Source organism: Suncus etruscus, chromosome 7, assembly GCF_024139225.1.
Source record: "Suncus etruscus isolate mSunEtr1 chromosome 7, mSunEtr1.pri.cur, whole genome shotgun sequence".
Taxonomy (NCBI): domain Eukaryota; kingdom Metazoa; phylum Chordata; class Mammalia; order Eulipotyphla; family Soricidae; genus Suncus; species Suncus etruscus.
In genome coordinates this window covers 7,904,737-7,931,135 of record NC_064854.1, presented here as the reverse complement: position 1 = coordinate 7,931,135, position 26,399 = coordinate 7,904,737, and the positions used below count along the sequence as shown (strand labels likewise).

The 26,399-nt window shown below is 55.2% G+C and overlaps 1 protein-coding gene across 1 annotated transcript in view; it reads right to left on the bottom strand.

Moving 5' to 3' along the window:
• BMP7 (bone morphogenetic protein 7) overlaps positions 1-26,399 on the bottom strand; it is a 53,216-nt gene that overhangs the window by 4,326 nt on the left and 22,491 nt on the right. The window contains exons 2-5 of the mRNA XM_049776347.1: positions 22,211-22,403; positions 14,194-14,342; positions 6,538-6,735; positions 303-379 (exon numbers count right to left, since the gene is read on the bottom strand). Of these exons, the coding sequence (XP_049632304.1) occupies positions 303-379; positions 6,538-6,735; positions 14,194-14,342; positions 22,211-22,403 (617 nt within the window). The remainder of the gene's footprint in view (positions 1-302; positions 380-6,537; positions 6,736-14,193; positions 14,343-22,210; positions 22,404-26,399) is intronic.

Here is a 26,399-nt window from a genome sequence, read left to right as displayed (position 1 = left end):
TATCTAGGCAGCAAAATCCCCACTCATTGCTGGCCTAGGTGTGAGCATATATGGAGCACTAGGGTATGAACACTCCAATATGGAAAGGGGATTCTGAGCTAACAGATCTGGGGTTCACATCCTCCTCCAGGGTTGCCTCAGACATTCCATTGTCCCTGATTCAAAGGTTCTACCTGGGGTAAGCTATTTGAGGAGTAATAGAATTCAGTCAAGAAGCTGAGTTTTATTTGGGGGGGGGGGGCATACAGGAAACTTCCCCCAAAGCCTTCTGGAGTCCAGGGCCAATCAGGCAACCCCCTTACCTGCCAGCCGAGGTCCCGGAAGCTGACATAGAGCTCGTGCTTCTTGCAGGCCTGCCGCTGGTCACTGCTGCTGTTCTCTGCCCCAGCAAGGAGGTGGGGGGCACAGAATGGGGGAGAGAAGAAAAGAACACATCAGTCTTGGGGTGAGGGTAGCTCAGTGCAGGGGCACCTTTGGGACGTGAGAATCACTCAAGGAATAGCAGCCTCCACCCGCTGTCTATCCCCCAAAGTCTTGGATAGGCCCACGCAGGGTCTCCGTCTCAGGCTGGCTTTCTTCTATCTTTGTTTCTCTCTGTTTCTGTCTGTCTGTTTGTCTCTGTCTGTCTGTCTGCCCCCCCCTCTCTCTCTCTCTCTCTCACACACACACACACACACACACACACACACACACACACACCCCTAGCTGAAATTTGACTCTTCATCATTTCCACCCCTAGTCCCACACCCTTAACTAACTTAACTGAATATGTCAAATGAATGATTTCTCTCGCACTCTCTCTTTCTCTCTCCCCACTCTGGACACAGGTTCCTTTAAAAGCACACATGTGGCCTGGATGCTGACATGGGTGGTGGGGCACAGAGAGGGCAGAGGACAAGCCCTCCACGTCCACTGCTGAGAAACTAGAGGCAGAAGGTCAAGTCCCACTGGCCTCCCAGGAAAACCTCTCTGAGGTTTCTTTGAAGTGCCAGATTACATCTGGGAATTTCCAGAGCCATTTATAAAAAAACAAAGAAACTATGTTCTCCCTCTCTCTCTCTCTCTCTCGTCCCTGCACAATCTACCCTCTATCACACAACCAGAGAGATGGATTTTTTAACCAGTTGCTGCCACCAAACTCTTTCCAGAACCTTCTTGCCATGTTGAGAGACAAGTCTCACCTCCTGTCTGAAACCTGTTTCTTGAACCCTCAGCACGGGAGCCCAGTGTCACCAACTTTCTTTCTGCTGCACGAAAGGGGTCGCCCTTCCTGCCCCAGGGCCTTTGCTTGTGCCATCTTCTCTTCCTGCTCTGGCTTCTGTCCCCTACTAAGGGGGCACTCAAGCCTCAGTGTCCCAGTAGGCAGTGGAGGGGCAGGAGGGGAGAAGCCAAGCAGGTGGGTATCTAGTAGCTGCCCCATGACCTGTTCTCAGAGACACCCAGATACACCAGCAGGGGGCTCAGCTGTGGGACCCACCCAGGTGGGTTTAGCTTCAAGTTCTTGTGGGAACGTCCTCTCACCCCACTTTGTCAGTGTAGGGCCCACAGCTGAACTTGCAGCATGTCCCATCCTTGGAGTGAGGGTGGATTCAGGTAAGCCCAGGGGTTCCCATGCAGCTACAAGGACCCAAAAGGAATTTTCTGGAACTTTCTGGAAGGTTTCTTATACCCCAGAAGAAAGAGATGCTTGTGCCTTCCTGCTGCCACTTGGGGCCAGAAAGTGCTAATGGCTGCCACTAGGCCAACACTGATGGTGATGGAGAGGCCTACTGATGTCAGCTGTGTCCCTGCCACCTGTGCCCAAAGCAGGCTGCAGGGTCCCGCCTGTGCAGCTTCACCCCAAACCAGGTTAGACCTGCAGAGAGCTGGGTATGGCCCACCCCAGGAGGCACCCAGTGCCCAGAACCAAGATGGAAGTGCTCCCACTTGGTCAGAATCTAGATCCTGGCTCGCCTTGTCTCTATCCCACCCAAGCAGGTGCCTAGTGCCCAGAACCAGGCCGGAAATACTCCTCCCATGCTGGGTGAGACTTCCAGTTTGTCTACACATGGCTCCCATTTTGAAGAGTGAGGAGAAAGTGTCTATACCTGATAAAGGAAGCCCTGGGTGTTCAGACCCACTCAGCACTGAGTCATTTGTCATCACCTGCCTCCAGGTGGGTTTATTAGGTGGGTGGCAGGCTGCTCCTGCCAGCCCCATTCACAAACTAGGGGGGTTGTTGTCCCACAGAATATGGGTTCCTCTGGGCTTTCTGCCTTCCTGAGCCCCTGCAACCCTTTGGGCATGGCACTGTCAGGTATAGGGCGGGGCCATCGCAATGTGACGTGACCTGCCCTGGGTCTGAGTTTTTTGTGACATGGGGCTGAGGGGGACTAAGCCCCTGCCAGGTCGGGGAGCCTCTGGATATATGCATGGGTCTCGTTGTTCCCTCAGAAGCCAGCACACAAGGACCCTGACTGAGATAGCAAGTTGGGAAGGATGACAGGAGAGGTGGAGAGGAAGGGGGTGAGTTTGAAAGCCAGACCCTGGTACCTTCCGGGTGTGGGTTGGGGAATAGGGAATCCAAAGCCTGCCGGGGGCAGGGGGGCTCACTGTGTCCAGGGGAAGGTGAGGAGAGACCAGGGCTGTGGGTGCTGCATATACACTGGCCGGGATGAGGGATAGAGGAACCTACCAGGTCCTCCTCATACTCTACAACTTGTGGAACTGAGAGGAACCTGCGCCAGACCAGCAGCCTTCTCCTCCTCACCCAATGGGAGACTGGAGGAGAGGAGTGAGGAGGGGCCCAGCTGGGTGGAGCAGCCTGAACAGGCGGTACCAGTAGGACACAAACTGAGACAGAGAAACTTGTCGCTTCAAGCCACTTTGCTGCTAAAGCCATGGGTGGTCTAAGGCCATGTGATTGATTAGTGATGTCTGGCAGGGAGCTCAATAGGCTGTGATCAATTCATGATGTCTGCCAGGAGCACAGCAGGGGCCATCTGGGTCCCCGAAGCCACACAGGTCAGAGCAAAGGTCACTCAAGGCCCAATTGGACAACAGAAGCTGCTCAGGGAGCACGTGGGGCACAAGTGAGCACTAGGCATTGAGCACTGTCTACTGTCAGACCCCAGACCCTGCACTTGCCCTCCAGCCTACTGGAAGGTCTGCCTTACATGTGCGTGGTTGAGGGTCCTGTTTCATCTATCGCTCTCGGCAGAGGGTGAGAATGGGGGGATAGGGTATGGGAAAGGGAGTCTAGACTTTAGCCCCCAGTCCCTCCTGGCGGGTAGCAAGACCAAATGCCACTTCCTCTGTGTGCCCTGCAAGCAGCAGCAAGTCGAGGCCAGTGTGGAATGCAGCCCCACCCCGCTGTCCCCAGGGTGGCTAAATACCAAGTACGTGGGTGGGAAAAAGAAGTAGGGGGGGGTCGTTCCTCAGCCCCAAACCACAGCTCTGAGGAGCCGTCGCTGCTCCGATGGCAGGAGATATGGCTGCCGTGTCTATACAGGCTGTGTGTGAGATGCTGGCTGTGTTTGGAAAGAGGCACCTAGCCCTGGGGCCACACCAACACTGACACACTCATGGACACACTGTGTATGTACAGAAACATGCAAACACTAGTGCACATGTGTCTGTGATGCATGCGTGATAGACACAACACAGGCACAAAAGCACACTTGTAGACATGTGTGTGCATACGTGGATGCATGGATATACTCATTCACGTACCTGGCGCACGTCCTGTGCACGCAGGTGCCGTGGAGGCAGTGAGCGCCCCATCCTAGGGGGTATGCAAGTGAAGATTTGTAGGGGGTTGGTGACAGCGCAGGAGGGACAGTCGGGTGTTAAACTGGAAGGTCAGAAGCTGAGCCCCTGCCCCCTGCACCACTGAGGTGACCCCATTAGTATGGATAAGGGAAAAGGGTCAGCCCTCCCTGCCAAGTGCTCTGGGAAGGCCTTACTAGTCTTCTTCCCCTTTGCTGTCATTTCAGAGCAGCCTGAGTAATGATCCCCCCAAAACCAACATGCACAGTCTCCCTCCCATTCACAGAGGGACAGCTCTGAGTGGGGCCAGGGCTCCCTCCATGTCTCCCACCTGCCACCCCTTGAAAGACCCAGATCAGGGAGGGTTGTAGGCTCTAGACAAACTTGGGGTTCCCATGCACTCAGAATTTTGCAGCTTCATGACTCACACTCACTCAGTCTGTGCCCCGTGCTCAGGCCCCTCAGTAGAAGCAACTGGGCCCCAAGGAACCCCAGACTCTAGCCAACCAGCCCTGTTTCCATCACCAAGTCCCCTCCCCTGGTGCCGGGTACCCCAACTGGCCCAGCTCTAGGTGTGGAAGACTCTAGAACCTGTGCTCTATCCCTAGACACGCCCATCACAAGAGTTCAAGCTGAGGGGAGTGTTCCATATCGGTGATGTTTCCACTTGGGGCATCATGGACTCACCTGCCAGGAGACTGAGCCCCTTCACAGACTCTCTGGACCTGGAGAGCCCCACTTTCAAGGGTGTCTCTAATCTATTTAGCAATTCCCTAGATTGGGAGAACGGAGGGAAGGGCACTGGCCTTGCACGTGGCTGACCCGAGTTAGGACCTCTGGCATTCTATAGGGTCTCTTCAGCACCACTAGGAGTGAACCCTGAAACTCCAGGGAATCATTTCCAGATGTGAGAGCCACTAAGGCTGAGTGCAGAAGGCACAAGTCCATCCCCCAAGCCTGCATAAGCCCCTAAGCGCTGAGTTAGAAGAAATCCCCACACTCCAAAATCCCTATACTAAGAAAAAGATGAACAGAAGAAGCCAAAGAAGCTCAGGACACGAGGCCCATCTGGAAGTGGCGGCGGCCTTGCCCCAGAGCCAGAGAGCTCAGCGGGGAACCAACCCCCAAACACCCAAACTCCTCCTGTGAGTCAGGGAGCAAGGACCATCAAGGCCCTCCACGATGGGTCCAATCGAAGCTGAACTGTTTTGTGGGGTGCACAGGGGTCATGGGAGACAGCAGCACTGGCTGGTACAGTCTCAGCTCTGGCCACTGTGTGCTGGACAACAGACACCTGCATAACCCCAACCCTTCTTCCATCCACCTCATGTCAAAAGGGACTCCCCTGGCTTGGTGTCTTAGGAAGCTTTGACGTCCCAATAATGGGGCCCTGAGTATGGCCACATTCAGACCACAAACCCCATGGGATATTTGTGCTTTTGTTCCTGAGGTCTTGTTCACTGTCGCACCACAGGGGAACATTTCATGCAGCCCCCTCTGAACCTAGCACTTAGTAAGAGACGTTTGGGGCCCATCTAAAGTCTATGCAGCGGAGTCCCCAAACTTTTACCAGTCACCCCTCCTGGGACTGACCGGCTGAGCATTCCAGGAGCCGTATCTCACTTTATCTTTCTTTTTTTTTTTTTAATTTTTATTTTGGGCCACACCCGGTGACACTCAGGGGTTCCTCCTGGCTCTATGCTCAGAAATCACTCCTGGCTTGGGAAACCATATGGGACGCCGGGGATTGAACCACGGTCCACCCTGGGTCAGCCGTGTGCAAGGCAAACGCCCTACCGCTGTGCCATCACCATTTAGTTTGGGTTTGGGGCCACCCCAGGGCCATGTCTAGCTCCGGGCCAGCCTGGGATGGTTTCTCACTGTGTTTTTAGTTTTATTTTCCTTTTTAACCTTTGGGTCACACCCAGCAGTGCTCTCAAGTCTTACTCCTGGTTCTGTGTTCAGGGATCATTCCTGGATGGGCTCAAGGGAATCGTATGGGATAGCAGGGATCGAACCCTGGTCAGCTAGCTATGTGTAAGGCAAGCACCTCACCCTCTATACTATCTCTCCATCAGTTGCTGTGTTTTTTAATAAATGAATGAAGACTGAAGAGACAGTGCATCTGCATCAGGTAAGGCACTTGCCTAACGTACAACTGACCCAGGCTCAATCCTCAGCAACTCATATGGTCCCCCAAGCACTGCCAGGAGCAATTCTTTTTTTGTTGTTTTTTGTTGTTGTTTTGTGTTTTTTTTTGGGGGGGGGCCACTCCCAGTGATGCTCAGGGGTTACTTCTAGCTCTACGCTCAGAAATCGCTCCTGGCTTGGGGGACCATATGGGACACTGGGAATCAAGCCCAGCTTAGCTGCATGCAAGGCAAGTGCCCTCCCCCTGTGCTATCTCTAGTTCCTGCTTCTTGCCTTTAAATTCAGCACTAGACACTCTCACTTGCCCACATCTTGGGAAACCCAGGGGGATCCAGATGAAGTGGGAGCTGGAGGAATCTCGCCCTTTTTGAATCTGTGTGTGTCTCAGTTTCTCTGCACTCAGGGTTTGGCCTAGTGGGAAGCTAGAGAGCAAAATCTAATCCAGCCAGGTTTGTTCTGGAATTTCCAGATGATTCAGCATGAAGGGGATGGAGTGGTTCTGTGTGGAAAGTGTTGGGGCTGATGGTCCCTGCTGTCTCCTTCTAGAACCATCTACAGAACGCCCAGATGGGTTTGGAATTTCCCATTCCCCTGCTGGGACATCCCAGTGTGGATCCCCTCCCATCCCAGTCAGGGTACCTGCGACATTGGCCACCCGAAGAGCTTCCTGGTTCTTGGGCGGTTTGGAGCGGTTCTGGTTGCGTTGCTTGGTCCCCGCAGAGCGGGCACTTCGGAGATGGACCTCCGTGGCCTTGAAGAAGGCCACCATAAATGGCTGCTTGTTCTGGGGTCCGTGTCGCCCGATGAGGCCTGCCAGCTTGGGGTTGATGCTCTGCCCTAGACCAGAAGCAGTCAGAGGCATTACAAGGAAGAGGTGAGTTGGGTCGAGCTGCCCCCTCCCCCCCAACTCACTTCTTGAGGTCAGGGGCTCCAGAAATGGAGGGTGGTAGTAGGGGACTCACAGGAAACCCCAGGGTAAGAGATCCCATATGCCACGTCCTCCTGAGACCCACCAGAGAATGAGGAACCAGGGAGAGGAGGTGCCATATGGCTGCATGAGGAGAGGGTGTTTCAGGGCAAGCAATGAAGCCAGGGCTTGGAGGGAGGTCATGGGGAGCGGAGACACAGGGTCTGTGTTCTGCTAACAAGCTCTCTGCCTCCTCTGCTTCCTGGGGAAGTGTCCCCCAATTCAAGTCCTACACCTCAGGATGCAACCTTGCTGCAAAGTTTTTTGCAAGTGTTAACTAGTATGGAAAAGACTTGGGAATGGCTGCAAGGCAGAGGGGCTCAGGATACATGGATGGGGTGAGGGATGCTGCCCTTGGTGGGCATGGAACCACTGTGCCGACTGAGACCCAGGACTACCAGACATCAGGGCAACAATGAAGATCAGGTATGGGTGAGAACCTGGCAAGGACCAAGTATGGAGCCCCGAGAGTCAATGCTCCCTTTGCATTTTGTTTTGAACTGTAGAGGGCGGGCTGTGGGAGTGGCAGAAAAGAAGATCTAGGGGCCTGAGCAATAGCATAGTGGTAGAGTATTTCTCAGGTTCGATCTCTGGCATCCCATATGGTTCCTCGAAACCTGCCAGGAGCAATTTCTGAGCACAGAGACAGGACATTAGTGCCGCTGAATGTGGCCCTCAACACAGCAAAATAAAAAAATTAAAAAAAAAAAAGAAAAGAAGATCCAGGGTCCAGAACAATAGCATAGCCAGTAGGGTGTTTGCCTTGCACATGGCCAACCTGGGTTTGATCCCCGGCATCCCATATGGTTCCCCAAGCCTGCCAGGAATGATTTCTGAGTGCAGAGCCAGTAGTGAGCCCTGAGCAACGCCAGGTGTGGCCCCAAAAGAGAACAAAGCTAAAAGAAAAGAAAAAGAATGTCCAGAGGGTCCAGTATCCGAGGCCTCTCCTCACGGCTGCTTCACAGGATGCTGGGGACCCCAGTTCGTAGCAGGAAGTGGATGTCACCAGCTCTGGCCAATAGCCAGTCTTGATCCAGCTAGGCTAAGAATTCAGAAGGACAAAGCTATGAGCACCATAATTCTCTGTCTAGTAGCAGAACGAGACTGAAAGAGGCAGACCAGCACCCCAAGACCCCAAGATTGGCCACAACAGGGGCAAGCAGACACTGCAGTGAGCTGGGAGGGAGGGAGGGGCAGTGAAAGCGAAGTTTCCAGAGACCCCAGCACCTCCACATCTGGAACTAACTTCTCGGGGAACCCCTGGAGGCTGGAAGTCAGGAAACTCACCATTCGCAGCCTCACATCCCTCAGCGAGGGCTCGCTGTTGTGTTTTTGTTAACGGTGAACTTGCAAAGGGGTGAAGAGGGGCCCTGGCACGCAGCGCTCCCCCACATTCCTCAGCAGGGTGTCCCCAAGTTCAGCCATCTATAATTTGAGCAATTCCACCAAGGCCCCAAGGAACTGTGTTTCTCTACCCCCACCCACCCTTAGACGGGTTTTAGTGGCAACCCTGCTGGGATCCTGGCACCAGGGAGTGTCAGTGTGAGGCCCAGGCACCCACGCTGTCCCTTGAGAAACGGACACATGGAGGGGAGCGAGTCACCAGTTGGGGGGGGGGGATTGAGCATCAGGAATGTAGGGTGTGAGGAATCAACTTCTCTGTGAATGAAGTTGATACTATGCCATCCCTGGGCATCTGTACCCCTTTTTCATAGTTGACTCTGCCCTCACCTCAGTATGGTCTAACCCACAGCAAAGGATTCCCCTCTTTGAGCCATGGTTATAGGAATGGACATATGGCCCCACATGACCAAAGAAAGAATAGATGTCCTAGAAATTTCTGGAAGAGATTTCCCATGTAGGGACCGGAGAGATAGCACAGCAGTGGGACATTTGCCTTGCATGGGGCTAACCTGGGAGGGACCTGATTCAATTCCGGGCCTCCCATATGGTCCCCTAGCCTGCCAGGGGTGATTTCTGAGTGCAGAGCCAGGAGTGTCCTCTGAGCACCCCTGGGTGTTGCCCAACAATCAACCAATCAAGTTAAAAAAAATTCCCCATCTAGCATCAGAAGCAGCTCTGTCTTTTCCTGGGCAGAACCGAGGGAGGAAAGAGGACCAATTCCAGATAAGGTCTCCTTCTGGAAAGCATGGGACAGGAGCAGAGCTGCAGACGGCCATCTCTGAGATGTCACTGGCCACTGGCTCAAACCCAACATTCTAGCCTGGAGCACCAGAGGAATCTTCTTTGCTTAGTTTGCTTTCTGAGGGAATCCTGGTCCTTTCTGAGAGGCTCAAGAACAAGGGCAAGAGAGGCCAGCTCAGAGGGCAGGTTTACTGGCCTTACTTCAGACACTCTCCCCTGAGCCTGAGCGAAACAGTGACAGACACTGGCCAGGGATGCTGGATTCACCACAGGACCTGAAGAGTCCTCAGGGAGGGAAAGATCAGAACTTGGGTACCACTGGGGGTGCAGAATTGGGTCCCTGTGGGCACTGCAGTGGGGATGCAGGGAGGGAACTCGAGAAAACTGCCCAGTGATACTCCACAGATGGAGGCGACACAAAAGGACTAGGAGGGGGTTTTGGGGAGATGCAGGGGGCACTGCCCAGCCCACAGTCATGGCTACCCTTGGCCCTAAGAACCCAGCCCCTTGGCCCCAGAAAGCCTGCACATCCTTAGTTTCATCCAGATACCATCTCTCAGCACTGGGTGCAAGAGGGCCGGAGAGCTAGCATGGAGGTGGGGCGTTTGCCTTTCATGCAGAAGGACGGAGGTTCAAATCCCGGCATCCCATATGGTCCCCCGAGCCTGCCAGGAGCAATTTCTGAGCATAGAGCCAGGAGTAACCCCTGAGCACTGCTGGGTGTGACCCCCCCCCAAAAAAAAAAAAAAAAAAAGAGACAGCCACGGGGCCCTCATAGGCGCATGATGGAGGCCTGGCCTGGGACCCAGCTCCCCTCCCCTCACTGGGCTCTGGGCAAACAGGATGTGAGGCGATGGGGGTGAAGGCACCTGGGAACCAGCTGTGCAGAGGAGGGACTCACCCCAGCCTCGCATATAGGGCTCTGCCTCGCCCCAGGGAGCTCCACAGTCCTTGCCTCGGGATGAGCTGGACAAGGACCAGACACAGCTGCATGCAGGGACAGCGGGAGACAGCCAGGGATGGGGATGGCCAAGTCTAAGGAGGAACCTCCCTGGTTTAGGGTTTGGGGGCGTGGGGGGCTGGAGGCGAAGGGTGAGACAAAGACGAACTCCTGGTGGTCCCTTGGGTCTGAGCTGGTGATGGGAAGACACCCCGGGGCAGATGCTGACACTGTTTCTGGGCTACACATGTGTGGATTCCATGTGGCAAAGTCAAGGAGGCTCCAGGGCAAAGGGGTCTGAGTCTCCCAACACGCTCTTGTGGGTTTCGGGGCTCCAGACCTGGGTGGCCATGAGCGATACTTCCTGTATGCACCAGCCCCTACCCTACCCACCCAGCATCTGTCACGGACTTGCTGAGGGCCTGGCCCATCGGATACTGGGCTCAGTCATGGGCCTGATGTGGGGGGGGCTCCTCCACATGGAGCTGGGCCAGCACAGTCCAGTCGGTCCAGTCCGGCCTGGTTCTCCCACATGGACCTTATCCTGCAGGGTCCAGTCCAGTTTGTTCCCAGTCCGAAGCAGGCCCGGATGACATGTACAAGGAGAGCCCAGGTTCCTGGGACTTGCTGGGCTGTGAAGTGCCCCCAAAGCCAGGACACCAACTTGGGACAGGTGAGGCAGAAAAACCATCTATCCCAGCCCAGGTCACACCATCAGGACATGATGATAGGGTAGAGGCCATGGGGACCAGACCTGTGGACTGTGGTGGCCTGTCACCTGCAACTGCACAAACAGACCTGTCCTTGTCCTTAGCGACCAGCCCCTGGGAGCCAGCAGGCTGCCGGATAACTGGGGGTTCGGTAGGAATGGGCCCCGCTGGTTGTCTCCAAGGGGGACTGGCAGGTGGGTCACAGTTGTGGAAGGAAGACCAGGCCATAAGCATCTTGGGTGGTCTCAGGGACATCTGGAGGCCCCCTGAGGGACCCTGAGGCCAGACAAATGGAAGGTTCGAGACATCTGTGATTCGTTAGGTACGCGCTAGGCTGGTCTCTGTGCAGGTTAAGACACTAGGCCTGAAGTGGGTAGAGGGTCTAGTTCTGGCAGCTTCCAGGGGACCCTCTTATTTGGGGTACCTCCACTCAGTGCTTGTCTCCTCTTCCAAGTGGGGGCAGGCTTTGCTGGGTCCAAGGCCACTGATGGACCTTGTTTCATGCTGATGCAGGCAGGATTCCCCCACCTCCAGATGTCTGGCACATAGACCCTGGTTGTGCCTAGACCAGATCTGCATGGGGATAAGTGGCCCGACGCCCCTCATTCCCTGCTGCCCCCAACTCTGGCCAGACTCAGCCTGCTTGAGGTTTAGGGTCTACCTGTACCAAGGCTGGTGGCACAGCCGGACCTGCCAGCGAAGGGCATCAAGGGATTCATAGAGGGCTAGAGAACATGTGTCCCTGGACCAGACCTCTGACAGGAAACCACTATGTCCCCTTTTTTGAGAATTATGTCCAGGTGGGACACCCGCAGGTCCAACTGCTACAGGGATGGTCCTCCTGGGCCCCATCGGACACCAGACCCCTGCCAGAAGATTAGTACTTTGCCCATCTCATCCATCCTACCCATAGGCCGTACTAAAGGGAGGACAGTCCCGATCTCAGATGACAACCGTCCTGGAGGCTTGGGGAAATGGAGCCCCTGCCGAGTAAGTCCCCACCTGTGGTACAAGTTGGTGCTGGGGATTGGGGATCTTGGGGGACAGGCATTAAGGGCTCCTCACCCACAGCTGCATGGGCGGGGCCACCAAGCCGGTCATGGCATGAGCTCACCGCGCCCTGACACGCCACTGCCACCGCCCCAGGAGCTGGAAACTATTATTAACCCATTTTCCAGATAGGAACATCTTATGACTCAGTCAGGTCATGTGCACGTGGGATGGTGCTTCGGGGTGTGTTGGGGGTGAGGGGGTACAGAGCCTGGCTCTAACCATTGCCTTGAAGAATGGCTGTCTTGGCAGGGCAAGGCCTGGTACGGAGCAGAAATACCAATTCTGGGGGATTCCAAGGATAGCAGGAAAACTCTTGGGGGGGGGGTAAGGCTGGGAGGTGTAGTCTCGGGCTCCCATCCAGAGAAAGCAGTGCTTCTGAGGAGGGGCCCATCTTCTGCAGCCTTTGGAGTCCTTCTCATCTTTTTTGGGGGGAGGGCCACACCCAGCAGCACTCAGGGGTTACTCCTGGCTCTGTGCTCATAAATCCTCCTGGCAGGCTCTCGGGGGACTATATGGGATACCAGGGATGGAACTCAGGTCTATCCTGAGTAGGCCACATACAAGGCAAATGCCTACCATTGTGCTATGGCTCAGCTCCTTGTCTTCTTGTGACAAGAAGAGGCTAACATGATCTCCTTTGATCCCTGCTATTTTGAGGCTCAGGACAGATTCTGCCCGCAGGATAAAGGTTCTGAGAAGTCCTACAGAGCACAGGGCCCACAAGTACCCCAAGTTCTCCCACAAAACTCCATCTGGGAAACTAGCAGGTTGAAGCAACGTTTTCTGCAAATGCTGCTTCCCAGAGTCCTGGCCTGGGCCGCAGCATTTCCACAGCTCCGCGTCTCTGCGGGTAGCTGCAGCTCCCAGCAGGTCCTGAGTAGGAACCCTTGGGGTTTCCATGAACTCACAAGCCCCCATGGGGACATAATAGCCCCTGAGATGCCTGTACGCCATCCATGTGAGCTTAAGTTTTTTTTTCCCCCACTGGCGAAAGCGGAAACATCCCAGCTTGTGAGGGACACAAAGTGGGTTAAAGGGGTACCAGGCTGAGGTCCCCCAGTAGAAATAGAAGCCCAGTCCCAAACAGCCCCAATGTGTGTGGGAGTGGGGACCAGAGACTCCCATCGTGAAGACATCCAGCAAAGGGCTAGCAGTCTCTGAGCTGTCCATAAGCAACGGAAGCAGGGGAGCCTCAATGAGGGGTGGAGGAAACCTCAGAGTGCAAACACTTGGGCCAGGAGCAAGCATAAAGTTGGGGCACTCCACAGTCCCCTGAGCCTCATGGGGTGATCTGGATCATCCCAGTACCACAAGGCTGGGCACCACCACATTCTCAGGCTCTAGCACAGAACTGCTGGCCAGGTCAGTGAAGAATGGCAGGAAGGGGCAGAGTCCCCTAACTATGCCTCGGGAGGCTCCCCACAAAAAGAAAAACAAAAAGTTGGGGAGTACTGGTTGCTCTGGCTACCGAGGGGTCCATTTCACACAGGCAGGGGAGGCACCAGACCACTGGGCACCCACTGGGCACGGCACAGCAATCAGATGGCTATTCCCCAGGACAAGCGGATGGCAAAGTAGGGGAAAGAGAGCCTAGTGGCCTGATGCTGCCAGAGACGCCAGCGTCTCAAACCCAGGAACTCTGCCTCTTCTGGAGACCCATCCCAAGCTGCACCCATCATGGCACCCAGCTCCCATTTGTATGAGAGGGGAAACACCTGATTTGGGGCGTGGAGTCCGTCTGTGCATCCCGGCCATACTTCAGAGATGTAGATGGGGCCTGTGAGGAGGGGCCGGCTGGCCTGCACCCCAGGACCAGCACATTGGGGGACAGACCTAAAGAGCTTCTTAGCCTGAGCAGCGCCAGGAATCCAGACCCACCGGCCAGGTCCCCATTCCTACGTAATTGACCATTTTCCCCCTAAAACTGGTGTAAGTAAGGAAGAAGCAGTGGCTTCAACATCTCCGCCACAGTCAAGGCGCTTGTGGCAGGAGAAACGGGGCACATGCAAAGCCTAGTCACCTTCCAAGCCAAGCCAAGCTGGATTTGGGGTCTCTCTGGTGAAGGGTTTCATGCCTTAGTCCTGGCAACTGAACTTTGAGGAGAGTAAGGAGGCAGCAGTGGCGCTATTTAGAGGAGACACAGCTAGACATGCTTCTCGCATGTGGAGTGCAGACAGGGGACCCCACTTAACATTCCAGAGGGCTGGGAACCACACCAGCACCTCAGACCTACATCCTGGGGGCCCTGGAGGCTGGCACTCTTGCGGGATTTGGGGTAAAAACAAGAAGCTGCGTTTCCACCGATGCCAGGTATTTGGGGGCCAATAGCCATGAGTTGGCCTATACCAAGTAGAGTGGTCAGCCAGCGGCCACAGAGTAGGGGTTACGGGGTGGGGCTAGCGGGACCCATCATTACTGCAGTGGCTCCTGAACACCCCCAGAGGCCAGGAGGACAAACGGCAGGTGAGGGCAGCACTCACCATCCAGGGTCTCCACGGACAGCTGCAGGCCCAGGTTGTGCCGGGGGTTGACCACCCAGTGGTTGCTGGTGGCTGTGATGTCGAACACGAGCCAGCCCTCCTCTGATGCCCAGAGGGTCCGGCTGTCCAGCAGAAACAGGTCTGAGTCCCTGCAAAGAGGAGAGGCCAAGGGGTCCCACAGGAGAAGGGGAGAGCCGCTTTCAGACTCTGCAGGACCTGGGTGGGGACATGGAGCTGCTATAGCCCGTCTGCTCGGAGATGGTCCATGAGGGGTTCCAGAGGGACCATGAAGAGTCCAGCCCACCCTGGTCAGGACGTGTCACTGGACAGGCACGATTCCAAGCTTCCCACATGCCTTCTTCTCTCAATCCCAGCCCAGGCTGCAGGGCTTCTGGTACCTGTGATCAGGTGGGTTGTATGTGATGTGCCCAAGGACACCTGGCCAGGAATAGACCTCCAAGGTTGAAACTGAGCCCAGAGGCCGAACACCAGAGCAGATGTTTTTCAGCCATACAATGCTGGTTCCTTATGCTTCCAGAACAGGAAAGGGAGGCCAGAATGATGCTGACACAGACACAGGTCAGTCTCTCTCCCTCTAATGTAAAGAGAGAGAGAAGGAATAAAGGCCTAACTGTTTTTTTAGTGGATAGAAGATGGGTGGATAAATGGGAGAAGGAAGAAAGGGAAGGAAGGAAGGAAGGAAGGAAGGAAGGAAGGAAGGAAGGAAGGAAGGAAGGAAGGAAGGAAGGAAGGAAGGAAGGAAGGAAGGAAGGAAGGAAGGGAGAAGAGAGGGAGGGAGAGAAGGAAGGAAGAAAGACAGGCAGGAAGGAGGGAAGGAAGAAGGGGTGAAGGCAGGAAGGAGGGAGGAAGGAAGGGGTGATAGAAGGAGGGAAGGAAGGAATAACAGGAGGAAAAGAAGAAAGGAACAAGGAAGGAAGGTAGAAAGGGAGAAAGGGAGAAAGGAAGGAGGGAGAGAAGGAAGGAAGAAAGAAGGGCAGGAAGGAGGGAGGGAAGGAAGGAGAGGAGAAAGAAAGAAAGGAAGGAGGAAGGGAGCAAGGAAGGAATGACAGAAGGAGGAAAAGAAGAAAGGAAGGAGGAAGGAAGGTAGGAAGGGAGAAAGGAGGGAGAAAGGAAGGAGGAAGAGAAGGAAGTAAGAAAGAAGGGCAGGAAGGAGGAAAGGAAGGAAGGAGAGGAGGAAGGCAGGAAGAAGGAAGGGAGGAAGAAAGGAAGGAAGAGATGACAGAAGGAAGAAAGGAAAGGAAGGAAGTGAAGAAGATACTGCTGGTGTACACATCAAAGGCCCAAGAAGCTGAGGATAGCCCAGGCCCCCCACTGTGCCAGCATCTCAGGGGATGCCTCACCTTCCTACCAAGGCCAATGGCTGTGCTGTCCTGTCCTATCTTGTCACTGTCACTGTCCTGTCCTGTCACGTCGCTGTCTTGTCACCATCCTGTCCTGCCACTGTCCTGTAACTGCCCTGTCCGCAGCGGCCCGGGCCCTGTGCCAGGCAGGAGCATCTGTTTTTAAATGTGCTTTCTTTAGCACGGGGCGCCAGACGACATGGGGTCTAAATCAGTCTCCACCTCCACAGCTTCCCCTGGGAGCCCCCCTACCCTGTCTGCTTGTGTCGGTGCCCCGCCCACAGGCACTGCAGGAGAGGATGGGGGGGTTGGGGAGTTAGGGAAAGTCCATCTGGGGCTCAGCAAAGTCTTCGAGCCCAGCGACAATGCTCGAGGGCACAACCCATGGCTCAGCATAAAGAAAGGCCTCCCCCCCGTCTCAATGCTGCACTCAGGCTGCTTACACAGATGTGAGCCAGAGGTGGAGGGGGACATGGAGCTCAACACGGGCCCACAGTGGGGGTCAGTGCCTCCTGGGTTTCGGGGCACACCCCAATTATGTATGAGGTCTTCTGGGCTCACCTCAGCCTGGTGCTCAGAACTATACAGATGGTCTATGGGAAGCCCAGAGCTGGAGCCTCGGAGATTCCAGGTGTACCCCTCACCCGAGGAAGCTCCCACTCCCATCCCCAGAAGTTCCCAGTTTTGCCCTCCAGCACCAACCAGAGGCACCGCTGAGCATGAGACTGAACAAGGGTCAGAGAAAGAGACATCAGGGAGGACATTTGTCTTGTATGCGTCCGACCTGGGTTCGGTCCCCAGCGTACATAGGGTCTCCCGAGTCTGCCAGAGTGATTTCTTTTTTGTTTGTTTGTTTGTTTGTTTATGGGTCACACTTGACAGTGCTCAGGGGTTACTCTTGGCTTTGTGCTCAGAAATTTCTCCTGGCAGGAACCATATGGCATGCCGCGGATCAAACTTGGGTCCATCCTGGGTTGGTTGCAAGGCAAACGCCCTACCTCAATGCTGTCACTCCATCCCATCTGCCAGAGTGATTTCTGAGAGCTGCCGGGTGTGGCCCAAGACCCTCAAAACAAACAAGCAAAACCAAAACCAGAATCTGAGCAATGTTGCCCACCGAGCCTCTTCCCAGGAGACAGACAGAAGCAATAGTGCTCACAGAATTGGGGGTATCACTGCTTTCCTCATGTGGCACATCTCCTTTCTCCAACTACCTCCTCCTGCCCCTACAGCCCACTCTGCTCTAAGACCACAGCTCCTATGACAGTGCTCGAGGACCACGTCTAGCTGGGTCTAACCACTCAAGATATGACATCTGTAGTCACTGAGGGCCGGGCTACAGACAAAAGGACTGGCTGAGTTCAGACTTGGCACATGGGGTCCCATGTAGGATCTCCAAGCAACATGGTCCCTGAAAACCACTCAGTTCCCCAAAGTTCTAGAGTAACCTCCAGAGATACCCATCAAAAAAAAAAAAAAAAAAGAAAGAAAGAAAGAAAGAAAAAAAATGGGGGCCAGAGAGATAGCACAATGGCAGGGCGTTTGCCTTAACATGCAGCCAATCCAAGACAAATAGTGGTTCAAATCCTGACATCCCATATGGTCCTCTGAACCTGCCAGGAACAATTTCTGAGAGCAGAGCCAGGAGTAACCCCCGAGTGCTGCTGGGTATGACCCCAAAACAAACCAAAATAATAGAAAAAGTCAAAATTCCCTGACATGGGGATCAGAGTGATAGTACAGTAGGTGGGGTCCCTGCCTTACATGTAGTTGACCTGAGTTTGAGATACCTAGAAACCCATAGGGACCCCTGACTGCCAACAGGAGAAACTCCTGAGCACTGCTGAATATGGCCCCCCAAAACAAACAAATAATACTCTCTCTAATCATGCTTTATAGTGGGAGGGAAAACCAATGGTGCAAACCAGGCTGCCTGGAGAAAAGGGGGCATGGCCCACCAGTGCATTGGGGAGCAGTGGTTCCCCAGGATGGACCAGTCCCCCAGCCTCATCTGTCCAGGTCTGCAGTCTACGAACCTTCCCTATGGCCCATTCTTTGGGGTTCCTGCTTTTGTCCTCTGCATTTTCACCTCTTTGTGGGCCACAGCTCCCTGTGCTGCGGCCCTGGCCCCCAGCTGAGAGCTGAGGGCACAGAAGGTTCCCCCCACAGGTGGCAAGAAGATGCCCACACCTCAGGGGGTCTCCCCCAGGCCAGGGAGAATGTCACGTCTTGACTCACCACCTGCAGAGGACACAGATCTACCTCCATCTCTTGGGGTATCAGGCCGGGGCCCCCCTCCTGGCTCTGGGGCCAGCTGCCAGAGGACACACTGCGGTCAGCCGCAGACCCTCACACCCCGCTGCCCCCGCAGAGCCGGCTTCCCCAGGGCTGTTTCCGTGTCTCGGCCCTTGGTCCCCACAGTGGGAAGCAAGCCAAAAGCACAAACGGGCAGAGCCGCAGGTGGGCACGGAGCCAACTGCAAATCCACTTTCAGGCTGGCTCTGGGCCTTTCACTAAGATTCAGGGTTGGGGAGACTCTAAGAGTTGATGTGATGGTGAGGCCGGTCCCCAACCTCATGGGGACCCCGTTACCCCTGATGGCCCTTTGCACCCAGACTCTGAGCAACTCTGCATCACACTCTGAAGCATCGGATCTGGTTATTGAATGCTGCTGGGGGACCTCAGGGACCCCAAAACATTGCTTGAGTGGTTCCTCTATTCCTTAAAAAGAAAACAAAGGCCCCAGGGTTTGGGCCCAAAACTCCCCTCACTGGGAAACCCTGTACCCTGTCATTTCATTCCAAAGCTATTGAGGTTTCAGCTTGGACAAGGTAAGACTGGGCGGTCCCTGCACCTCCCAGAAAGGCCGGCTGGTGTCACTGGGTTTCTGAAATGGTTTTCTGAAAAAGGGCTGCGGGTAGCTGGTCTGGCAGTGGGAGGTAGGCAGGCGAGGCGCCAGGTAGGGCGCCTTGCTGAGACTTTTCCTGGGCGCCCCATTTCCTGTAGCCCCGGATCAAAATAGAAGGAGCAAGAGAGGTTGGGTCTGGCCTGTCCCACACGCACACAGGGAAATGCCACAGATGCACGGCCCTGGCTCACATCAGACCCTTGGTCTTGCTCGGGAACTGCTGGATGCTTATGGCTCAGATGGAGGCGGGAGAGAACAGGGAGAAGGCAGGAGAGTAGGGTGATGGGAGGCAGGACAGATCGGGAAAAGCCAGACTGTGGGGTGCCATATGGAGGAGGCATTGAGACCAGGGGAGTCTCCTGGGGCTGTGTTCTTTGAGCTCAGAGAAAATCCAGGCATGTGGTTCTCATGTTCCTATGAGCCTGTGTAGGTCTTACTGCCACCATATATGTCCCTGAGTGTTTCAGGATCTCTGGTTGTGACACTTGAGGGTATAAAAGATGCTAACTCCCCAAAGGGCAGAACAGCCCCAGAACTTAGAAGGAGCCCCCCCACTAAATGTCCTGTTCCTGTGCATGCACAGAGGGGTACTACAGCCCCCAAATCACTTTCTGGTCACTGTTTCTCATACACAACCCTTGCCTCAGGCTCCTCATCAAATGCCATCACCAAGGGGCCTGACTGGGGAACCAGGCAGGTCCTGGAGAGGCACTATGGAGAGCTGAGGACACGGGCAATGCCATGTTGGGCAGAGATTGGGCACAATGGGAATGTCTGTCTTGGATCCCTTGGGGGAGAGGAGAGAAGAGCTGGGTGTCACAATGGTTAGCACCACTTTCCCTCCTCTGTCCTGGATTGGCAGGACATGGTGGAAAGAATAGGAAATGATGGTAATGGACCTTTGAAGAAAGCAGGAAGCAGCTCAGGTGCCACCCAGGTGTCCCCTCCGGTCTGCTTTGAACTAAGCAGAAGAAGGGTCGTCCTGAACCGTGTGGCCCCCGAGGGCTTCCCTGCCCTTCCAGTGAGTCCGTCTGCCCTGACCACGGCCCCCAGCCGCAGAGGACCAGACTGAGAGACATGAATTCCCTTTGTTGCTTGCTAAAAAGGCTCAGGCAGTTACAGGTCTTGATAGGAAACCCAGATGTTAATACATGTGGAAAAAGGCTCCTTCCACTAGGACAGCCAAGGGCCGAGAGCAGAGTTCTTGGAATGAATGCACCAGATGAAGTTGGGATGCAAGGGAACCCTGGGGACAGTGCTCGGGAGGGGCAGGGGGGGGCCAGGAGACCCATGACAGCCACAATCACAGCGAATGAAGGAAGTGAATCAGGAGGCTCTGATCTAGGCTGTGACCGCTGCACGTGTCCTGCCTCAGTTTACTCAGTGGGCACTGACTTCCTCCCTGGGTTATAAAGAGAGAGGAGCCCTTTTGCAGGAGGGAGGAAGGCGGGGCAGGGAAGACACATCCTTCTCTCACCCCCGCTGCTGGTCTATGACTCAGTTTCTCTGCTGGCTCAGCCGGGGGCGCCACACTGCTCCTTCTCTGTGAGCAGTGTCTGTGGCAGAATGGACCCTGTTCCTAGTCCATCATGTCCCTGGGGTAGGGGTCCCCAGGAGGGTCCTGCTTGGGAATCCCCCATATAGTGGACATAGCAGGTCAGCAGGCCGTGCCAGGAGAGGGTGGCAGGGTGGCCATGTCACCATGTACTCAGGGTCAGCTTTGCAACCATGTCTCCTCCCTGAGGATGTGTGGCATTCCCCACTGGTGGCCATTGCTGGACAATGCAAAATTCCATGAGTAGCCACAGTGTGTCCTCTCAGGGGCTTTCAAAACTCTCCATCCTGGGGCCCCAAGGCTGCTCTGAACCCCATCCCCGAGTTTGCCCATGTGACTGAGGGTGGCAGAAGCAGAGGCACCCTCGGTGGCTTTGAGATGTTGCCTATCACCCCCACTCTCTCCCCAGAGCCTGTGAGGTCAGCAGCTGGGTCAGAACCAGACATGATCTGTAGAATGAACCCCAGGAACTTACAAGAAGGTCCCAAGTGAACCCAGGGGTGTTGGGGGAGTTGTGGAGGGACCCAGAGAAAGGAGAGGTGTGGAGGATGAGCGGGCACTCTGGTCAACTGGTTCCACTCCTGAAAAGGCAGCAGGAGGTCAAGGTCACACCCCAGGGCTGAGGTGGGTGGTGAGACACATGGGACTAGCCTTCCTTTTGAAGCAGCAAGAAGGATCCAGAAACTTTTGGAAGCTTCTGAGCCCAAGACAGCCAGGGATCTCCACCCTTAGACACTCCTTCCGCCCTCAGACACTACTTTCTCAGAACCATTGAGCCTGGGCCATACTTTGGGTCCCATCCCCCTGGACAATAATCAGGTGCTTTTTATGGAGACCAAGGCAAGACACCTACTTGGTATGCAAAGAAAAAGTCACACTTCTCCTGTGGGTATATGAGGTCTTAGGTTTGGGGGTGCAAGGCCACGGGGAGAGAACAAAGTGACCTGGGCATTCCCTCCTAACAGGAACAGAAATACTCAGACATGACTGATCCAGCCGCCTCCTGTCACCCTTCAGTGCTACCTGGATTGTGCTGGTTTGGGGACAGGGCTGGGTGGGGGGGGGCTTCCCAAGGGGGAAGACAATCCCCTGGAGTACTGAGAGTGTAGGATGGGGCCTCTCCTCAGACCCAACCCCCTTCTCAGCATTCTGTGGCACCCCCCCCCCTCTGAACCTTCACAGGCAGCCTGGCAGCAGCTGGACCCAGCTGGACTCGGAATCCAGGCAGCAAAGTGACAGGTCTCCAGAAACACCTTTCACCCAGCACCAGCCCCACTCGAAGTGGCCCATGAGAGTGCTCTGTGACCCCCGACCCCCCCCAAGAGCTGGGACCCAAGAAGGGGGCATGGGAGGAAGGGGAACAGAGACCTGCAGGGTCATAGGCCATTCCCTCAACCTGGAACCCACTATACTGAGCTGATGGGGACAGGAGGGAGCCAGGCTTGCCTAATTCACCCCAAACTCAGGGCTCAGAAAGGAACAGCAGGACAGAAGAAGCCCAGGATGCACCCCCAGCACAGTGGACAGACTCCAGCAGCTCATATCAAAATCAAATCTGGATTTCCCTTGAGCCCTGTGAGAAGTGATTCCTGAGCACCAAAACCCAGAGGGAGCAAAAGATAGCAACATCCAAACCACCGAGATGCCACATTGCCCTGGTACTAAAAAGTCATCCCAGGGCTGGGGTTCTGTGTGTGGCCAAGCCTGCGTCAGTCCACTCAACATGAGGCCCCCTAAATGTCACAGGGTATATAGCCCGGGAGACCCCAGAATGTCAGAAGGACTGGTCACCTTTAGAAGTTTCGAGTCCTCAGACACTCGCACTGACCCCAACAGGCCAAGAATTGCCAGGAGAGGGGCCAGAGCCATAGCACAGCAGGGGGGCATTTGCCTTGCATGCAGCCAACCCAGGACAAACCCAGGTTCCATTCCCAGCATCCCATATGGTCCCCAAGCCTGCCGGAGAAATTTCTGAATGCAGAGCCAGGAGTAATCCCTGAGCACCAGTGGGTGTGACCCAAAAACTCAACCCACCTCCCAAAAATGAATTTCCAGAAGAATTCTCAGTCCGTCCGTCCCCAAGCTCACACCTCCTGTGAGAGATTCTCCTCTGGGTTTCATTTCAAGAAAGATTCTTTTAAGGGCCTGGCGCATAGCAGCTGACCAGTGGGGGGCCCTGGGCATCATACCCACCTGCTCAGATGCTCCTGAAGCACTTGATACACGCTGATCTGAAAGGTCTCGTTGTCAAAGCGTTCCCGGATATAATCTTTATAGATGCGGAACTCAGCGGCTGTCACCGCTTCTCCTTCAGGGATCTTGGACAAGTCGAAACGGAATTCTCGGTGATGATAGCGCGGGTGGAAGAACTCTTTGTCGTGCTCCACTGCAGGGGAACAGGGGGCCTGTTAGGAACTGGGGTTCACTCTGCCCCCCCCCAGCCCAGACCCTGCCTCCCCTATCCCCCCTGCCTCTGCCACTCCTTGTTGGCTGAGAAAAGTGGGTGGGTGCCAGGCCCCGCCCACCCCCCAAGGTCCCCCTGGACCCTCGAGCATGTGTCAATGGCCTGTAGGGTGGGTGAGCACTGCCCACGGAGTCCCAGAAGCCCGGAAAGGTCTGGGCTGAGTTGATTTGGGTTTTGGTTTTTGGGCCACACCTGGCAGTGTTCAGGGGTTACTCCTGACTCTGTGCTCAGAAATTACTCCTAGCAGGCTCGAGGGACCATGTGGGAAGCTGGGGATCGAATTCGGGCCTGCTGGGAGTAAAATAAAACTGCAGTTGGCTAAAGAGAAGCTACTAGAAGACCCAGAGCCCATGTGCAAGCTAGAATCTGGCTGCATTCCCCTCCACCCCAGGCTCTACCTGCAGAGGGACCACTACATGGGCAGGGGGTGCCATCCAAAGCCTGTGGGGGTCCAAGAAAGGTATCTGGTTCTCAGGGACCCCAGCAGGGGTGTCTGCCAACTTCCATGTGGGCAGAAGACAAGATCCTGAAGGGAAGTCTCCAGAGACGGAGTGGGGCCCAGCATGGCGCTTTATCCAGGCCCCCCAAAACCTGGCCTTCTAGAGCAGCTGGACAAGAGCCACAGGTCCAAGACCCCAGAGAGGGAGGCGACAGGGCAGGTGCTGGATTCTGAGAATCAGTCTCATCAGAATCAGGCCCCTTTGCTCCCTGTTGCTGCCTCCTGTGCTAGCCTATGTAAACCAGACTCCAGGATGGGGCTCACCCAAGTTATGGAGGGGCAGCCTGTGTTTCAGGGGCAGTCGGGGCATGACAGAACTGGGCCTATAGGGTCGGGAGGCAGGTGCAGCCTTCTGGGGTTCCACTCGATTCCACTTCCTGCTGCAGGAATATGAGGCAGAGAATTGATAAAAATTGGAACCTAATGAATGCCACACTGGAAATTTCACCCAGGTTGGCTGCACGCAAGGCAAGTGCTCTGCCCACTGTATTCACTCTCTGGCTCTCAAAAATGCATATGAAAGGGCCAGAGCAATGGCCCGGCGGCAGGGCGTTTGCCTTGCACGTGGCTGACCCAGGACAGACCTGGGTTCAATCCCCTGGAGTCCCATATGGTCCCCCAAGCCAAGAGCAATTTCTGAGTGCATGGCTAGGTGGAACCCCTGAGCATTACTGGGTGGCCCAGAAATGAAAAAAAAAAAAGCATTTGAAATCTTCCAACTAGTCGATTCTCAATGCTGTGGATCATCCACTCTCAGGCTGTCCACTCAGAAAGAAGAGGAAGAGGTCTCAGGCAGAGGGCTCTGACCCCCCCAGGAGAGAGCCCAGGCTTGTCAGGGTCCTCCCAGATCTCACTTGCTAGCCCTGCACCCCCGTCCCAAGAACCCCATTCTCAGTGTCAGCTTCAGGCACAGAGCAAACCAAATGGTAAAGCCCCCATTTGACACGGGGGCAGGCGGGAGCATCCCTCGAAGGACATGGGTCAGGGATCAGGGGTCAGGGCAGAGAGCTTGGGATCCTCACTAGAAAATGCCTGGGGCTGGCAACCCACCTCATCCTCAAGAATGGGCTCTCCATTCTGGGGGCAGCACTTGGGCCCCAAAAGGTACCAAAAAGGGTAAGTGGGGCCAAAGAGCAGACCTTGAAAACCAGGCCCCCTGCAAAGGGAGGAACAGCACGAATCTCTCCTTAGCTTTGAGAGCTCCTGTCCCACTGGCCAGAACATTCCAGCATGTTCCAGCACATATCCTGAGTGTGCCCAGACCACAAGGCCCAACTCAGCAACCTGCCCAACCAGAGAACCAGTGCTGAAGCCCACCAGCCCCACTGTGGGCCTAGCCAGTGCTCCCCTGTGAACATTAAGGGGAGCACACCACAGTCCGTGCTCTTCTGCTCCCGTCACTCCTTGTCACTCCTCGGCGTGGGGTGATATTACCCTTGCTGCTTTGAGTGACACGGTGGTATTGCTCCCCAGCCCCTACCCTGGCTGAATCAGCATGGCCCTAGACATCCTACCCCCACACTCTCATCACTCACACAGGCACCCCCAACGTGGCCCACCCAGTCCCTAGCACCAACACTGTATCCAGCCCATTTCACAGATGGGAACAACAAGACATGGACACACACCCATAAGGTCCTTCACACCCACAACCTCCCATACTCTCTATCCTCGCCACACACCACCACCGGCCTCAGGGCAGTGGAGACAGCTCAACCAAGAGGAGGCTCTGAAGCGACAGCAAATTTCTCAGCTTGGCCTTGCACCAGCCTACCCAGAGAAGGGGGAGCGTGTGCAGGCTCTGTCCTCTCGTGCTCTTCACACAGTGCTCCTCTTTCCCCCCTCCCTATCGCCCCCATTCACTGCTTCCATCTCAACTCGCCACCCCAGGCTCCAGCTCCCAACACAGCCCCAGCGACTCCACATAGGGCTCCCGGGGCGCCTGGGTCCACTGCTGCCAGTTCGACGGACCCCCTCCTTGTCATCAGCAACCCAGATGTGAAGCTGGGCGAGGCGGAGGTGGCTGAGCCACAAGATTAAACGCTCCGGAATCAACATGCTCAGAACAATGTTATCCTGTGGCGCCAAGGAAGAAGGGGGCCGGGGGCAGGAGCTTGTGTTCACCAAAACAGACCCGTCCCCCAAACACCCAGGCATGGACATCGCAGCACACACAAGCAAGTCTGTACCTGCCTACACACACACACACACACACATACACACACACACACACACACACACACACACACACACACACACACACACACACACACACACACGATGGGGCTGAAAGGCGCACCCCCTTATCTCAACCCAACTACATTTCTTTGCGGGGGGGGGGGGGGGATGGGTGTGCCCAGACTCAGGGCTTGGTACCTAGCTTCGTGCCAAGATGGTTCGTTCCAGGGCTTGGGCCCAGCGGCGCTGGGGGGCATCAGGGTCCTGTGGGTTCTGGGGACCATGTGGGACTGGAGTTCAGACAGACCCTTCCTGCCTCCAGGCCTTGCTCTCAGTGAGACATGCTAGCACTGCGTAGAGACATAGAACATTCTGGGGAACACACAAGAGGGGAGCTGGCTGTAAGGAGCCCTCTGCACTTTGCCCTTGTCTGTCCTTTGGTTCTGTGTTGGGGATAGCGCCCAGGCAGTGCTCAGGGGATTCGGGGTCACTTTGAGGATTCTTGCCATATGTTCAGTCCTGCCATGTTGGGACATAGGGACACAATGGAGGTGCAGGGGATCATCAGAGACAGAGCATGGCGCTCTCTCTCAGTTTGTGAGTAAGACAAGACATGTCAGCACCACATTTCCCACCTCCAGTCTCAGGGCCACCAGGAGCTGGTCACCAGCTGGGAGTTTGTCACTAGAAGCACAGAGCTCAGGAGCATGGAGGCCTCCTGCCTGCACCATGGAACTTTCTAGAGCCTGACCCTCCCCTCCCACATCCCTCTGATGGGATATTGGTAAAGCTGCTGTAACTCCAGGAGCAAAAGATGTAAGCCTGAAAGAAAGTTGGGGAAGGAGATCAGAGCAATAGCACAGTGGTAGGGTGTTTGCCTTGCATGCAACCGACCCAGGTTCGATCCCCAGCATCCCATATGGTCCCTCAAGTCTGCCAGGAGTAATGATTTCTGAGCACAAAGCCAGGAGTAGTCCCTGAGGACTATTTGGTGTAGCCCCCCCAAAACACAAAAACACAAAAAAAGAAGGTTGGGGAGGAAAAAGCAGTTGCCCAGACTCTGTGAAAGTGAGAGGGGTGCAGAGAAGGTGTGGGCTGGAATATACCAAGCTTGCCCATCAGAGCCCAATATCCCAATCTATAATTCTTTTTTTCCTTTTTCTTTTCTTTTTCCTTCAGTTTTGGGCTCACCCCTGGCTCTGTGCTCAGGGATCACTCCTGGCAGGGCTCAGGGGAGCATG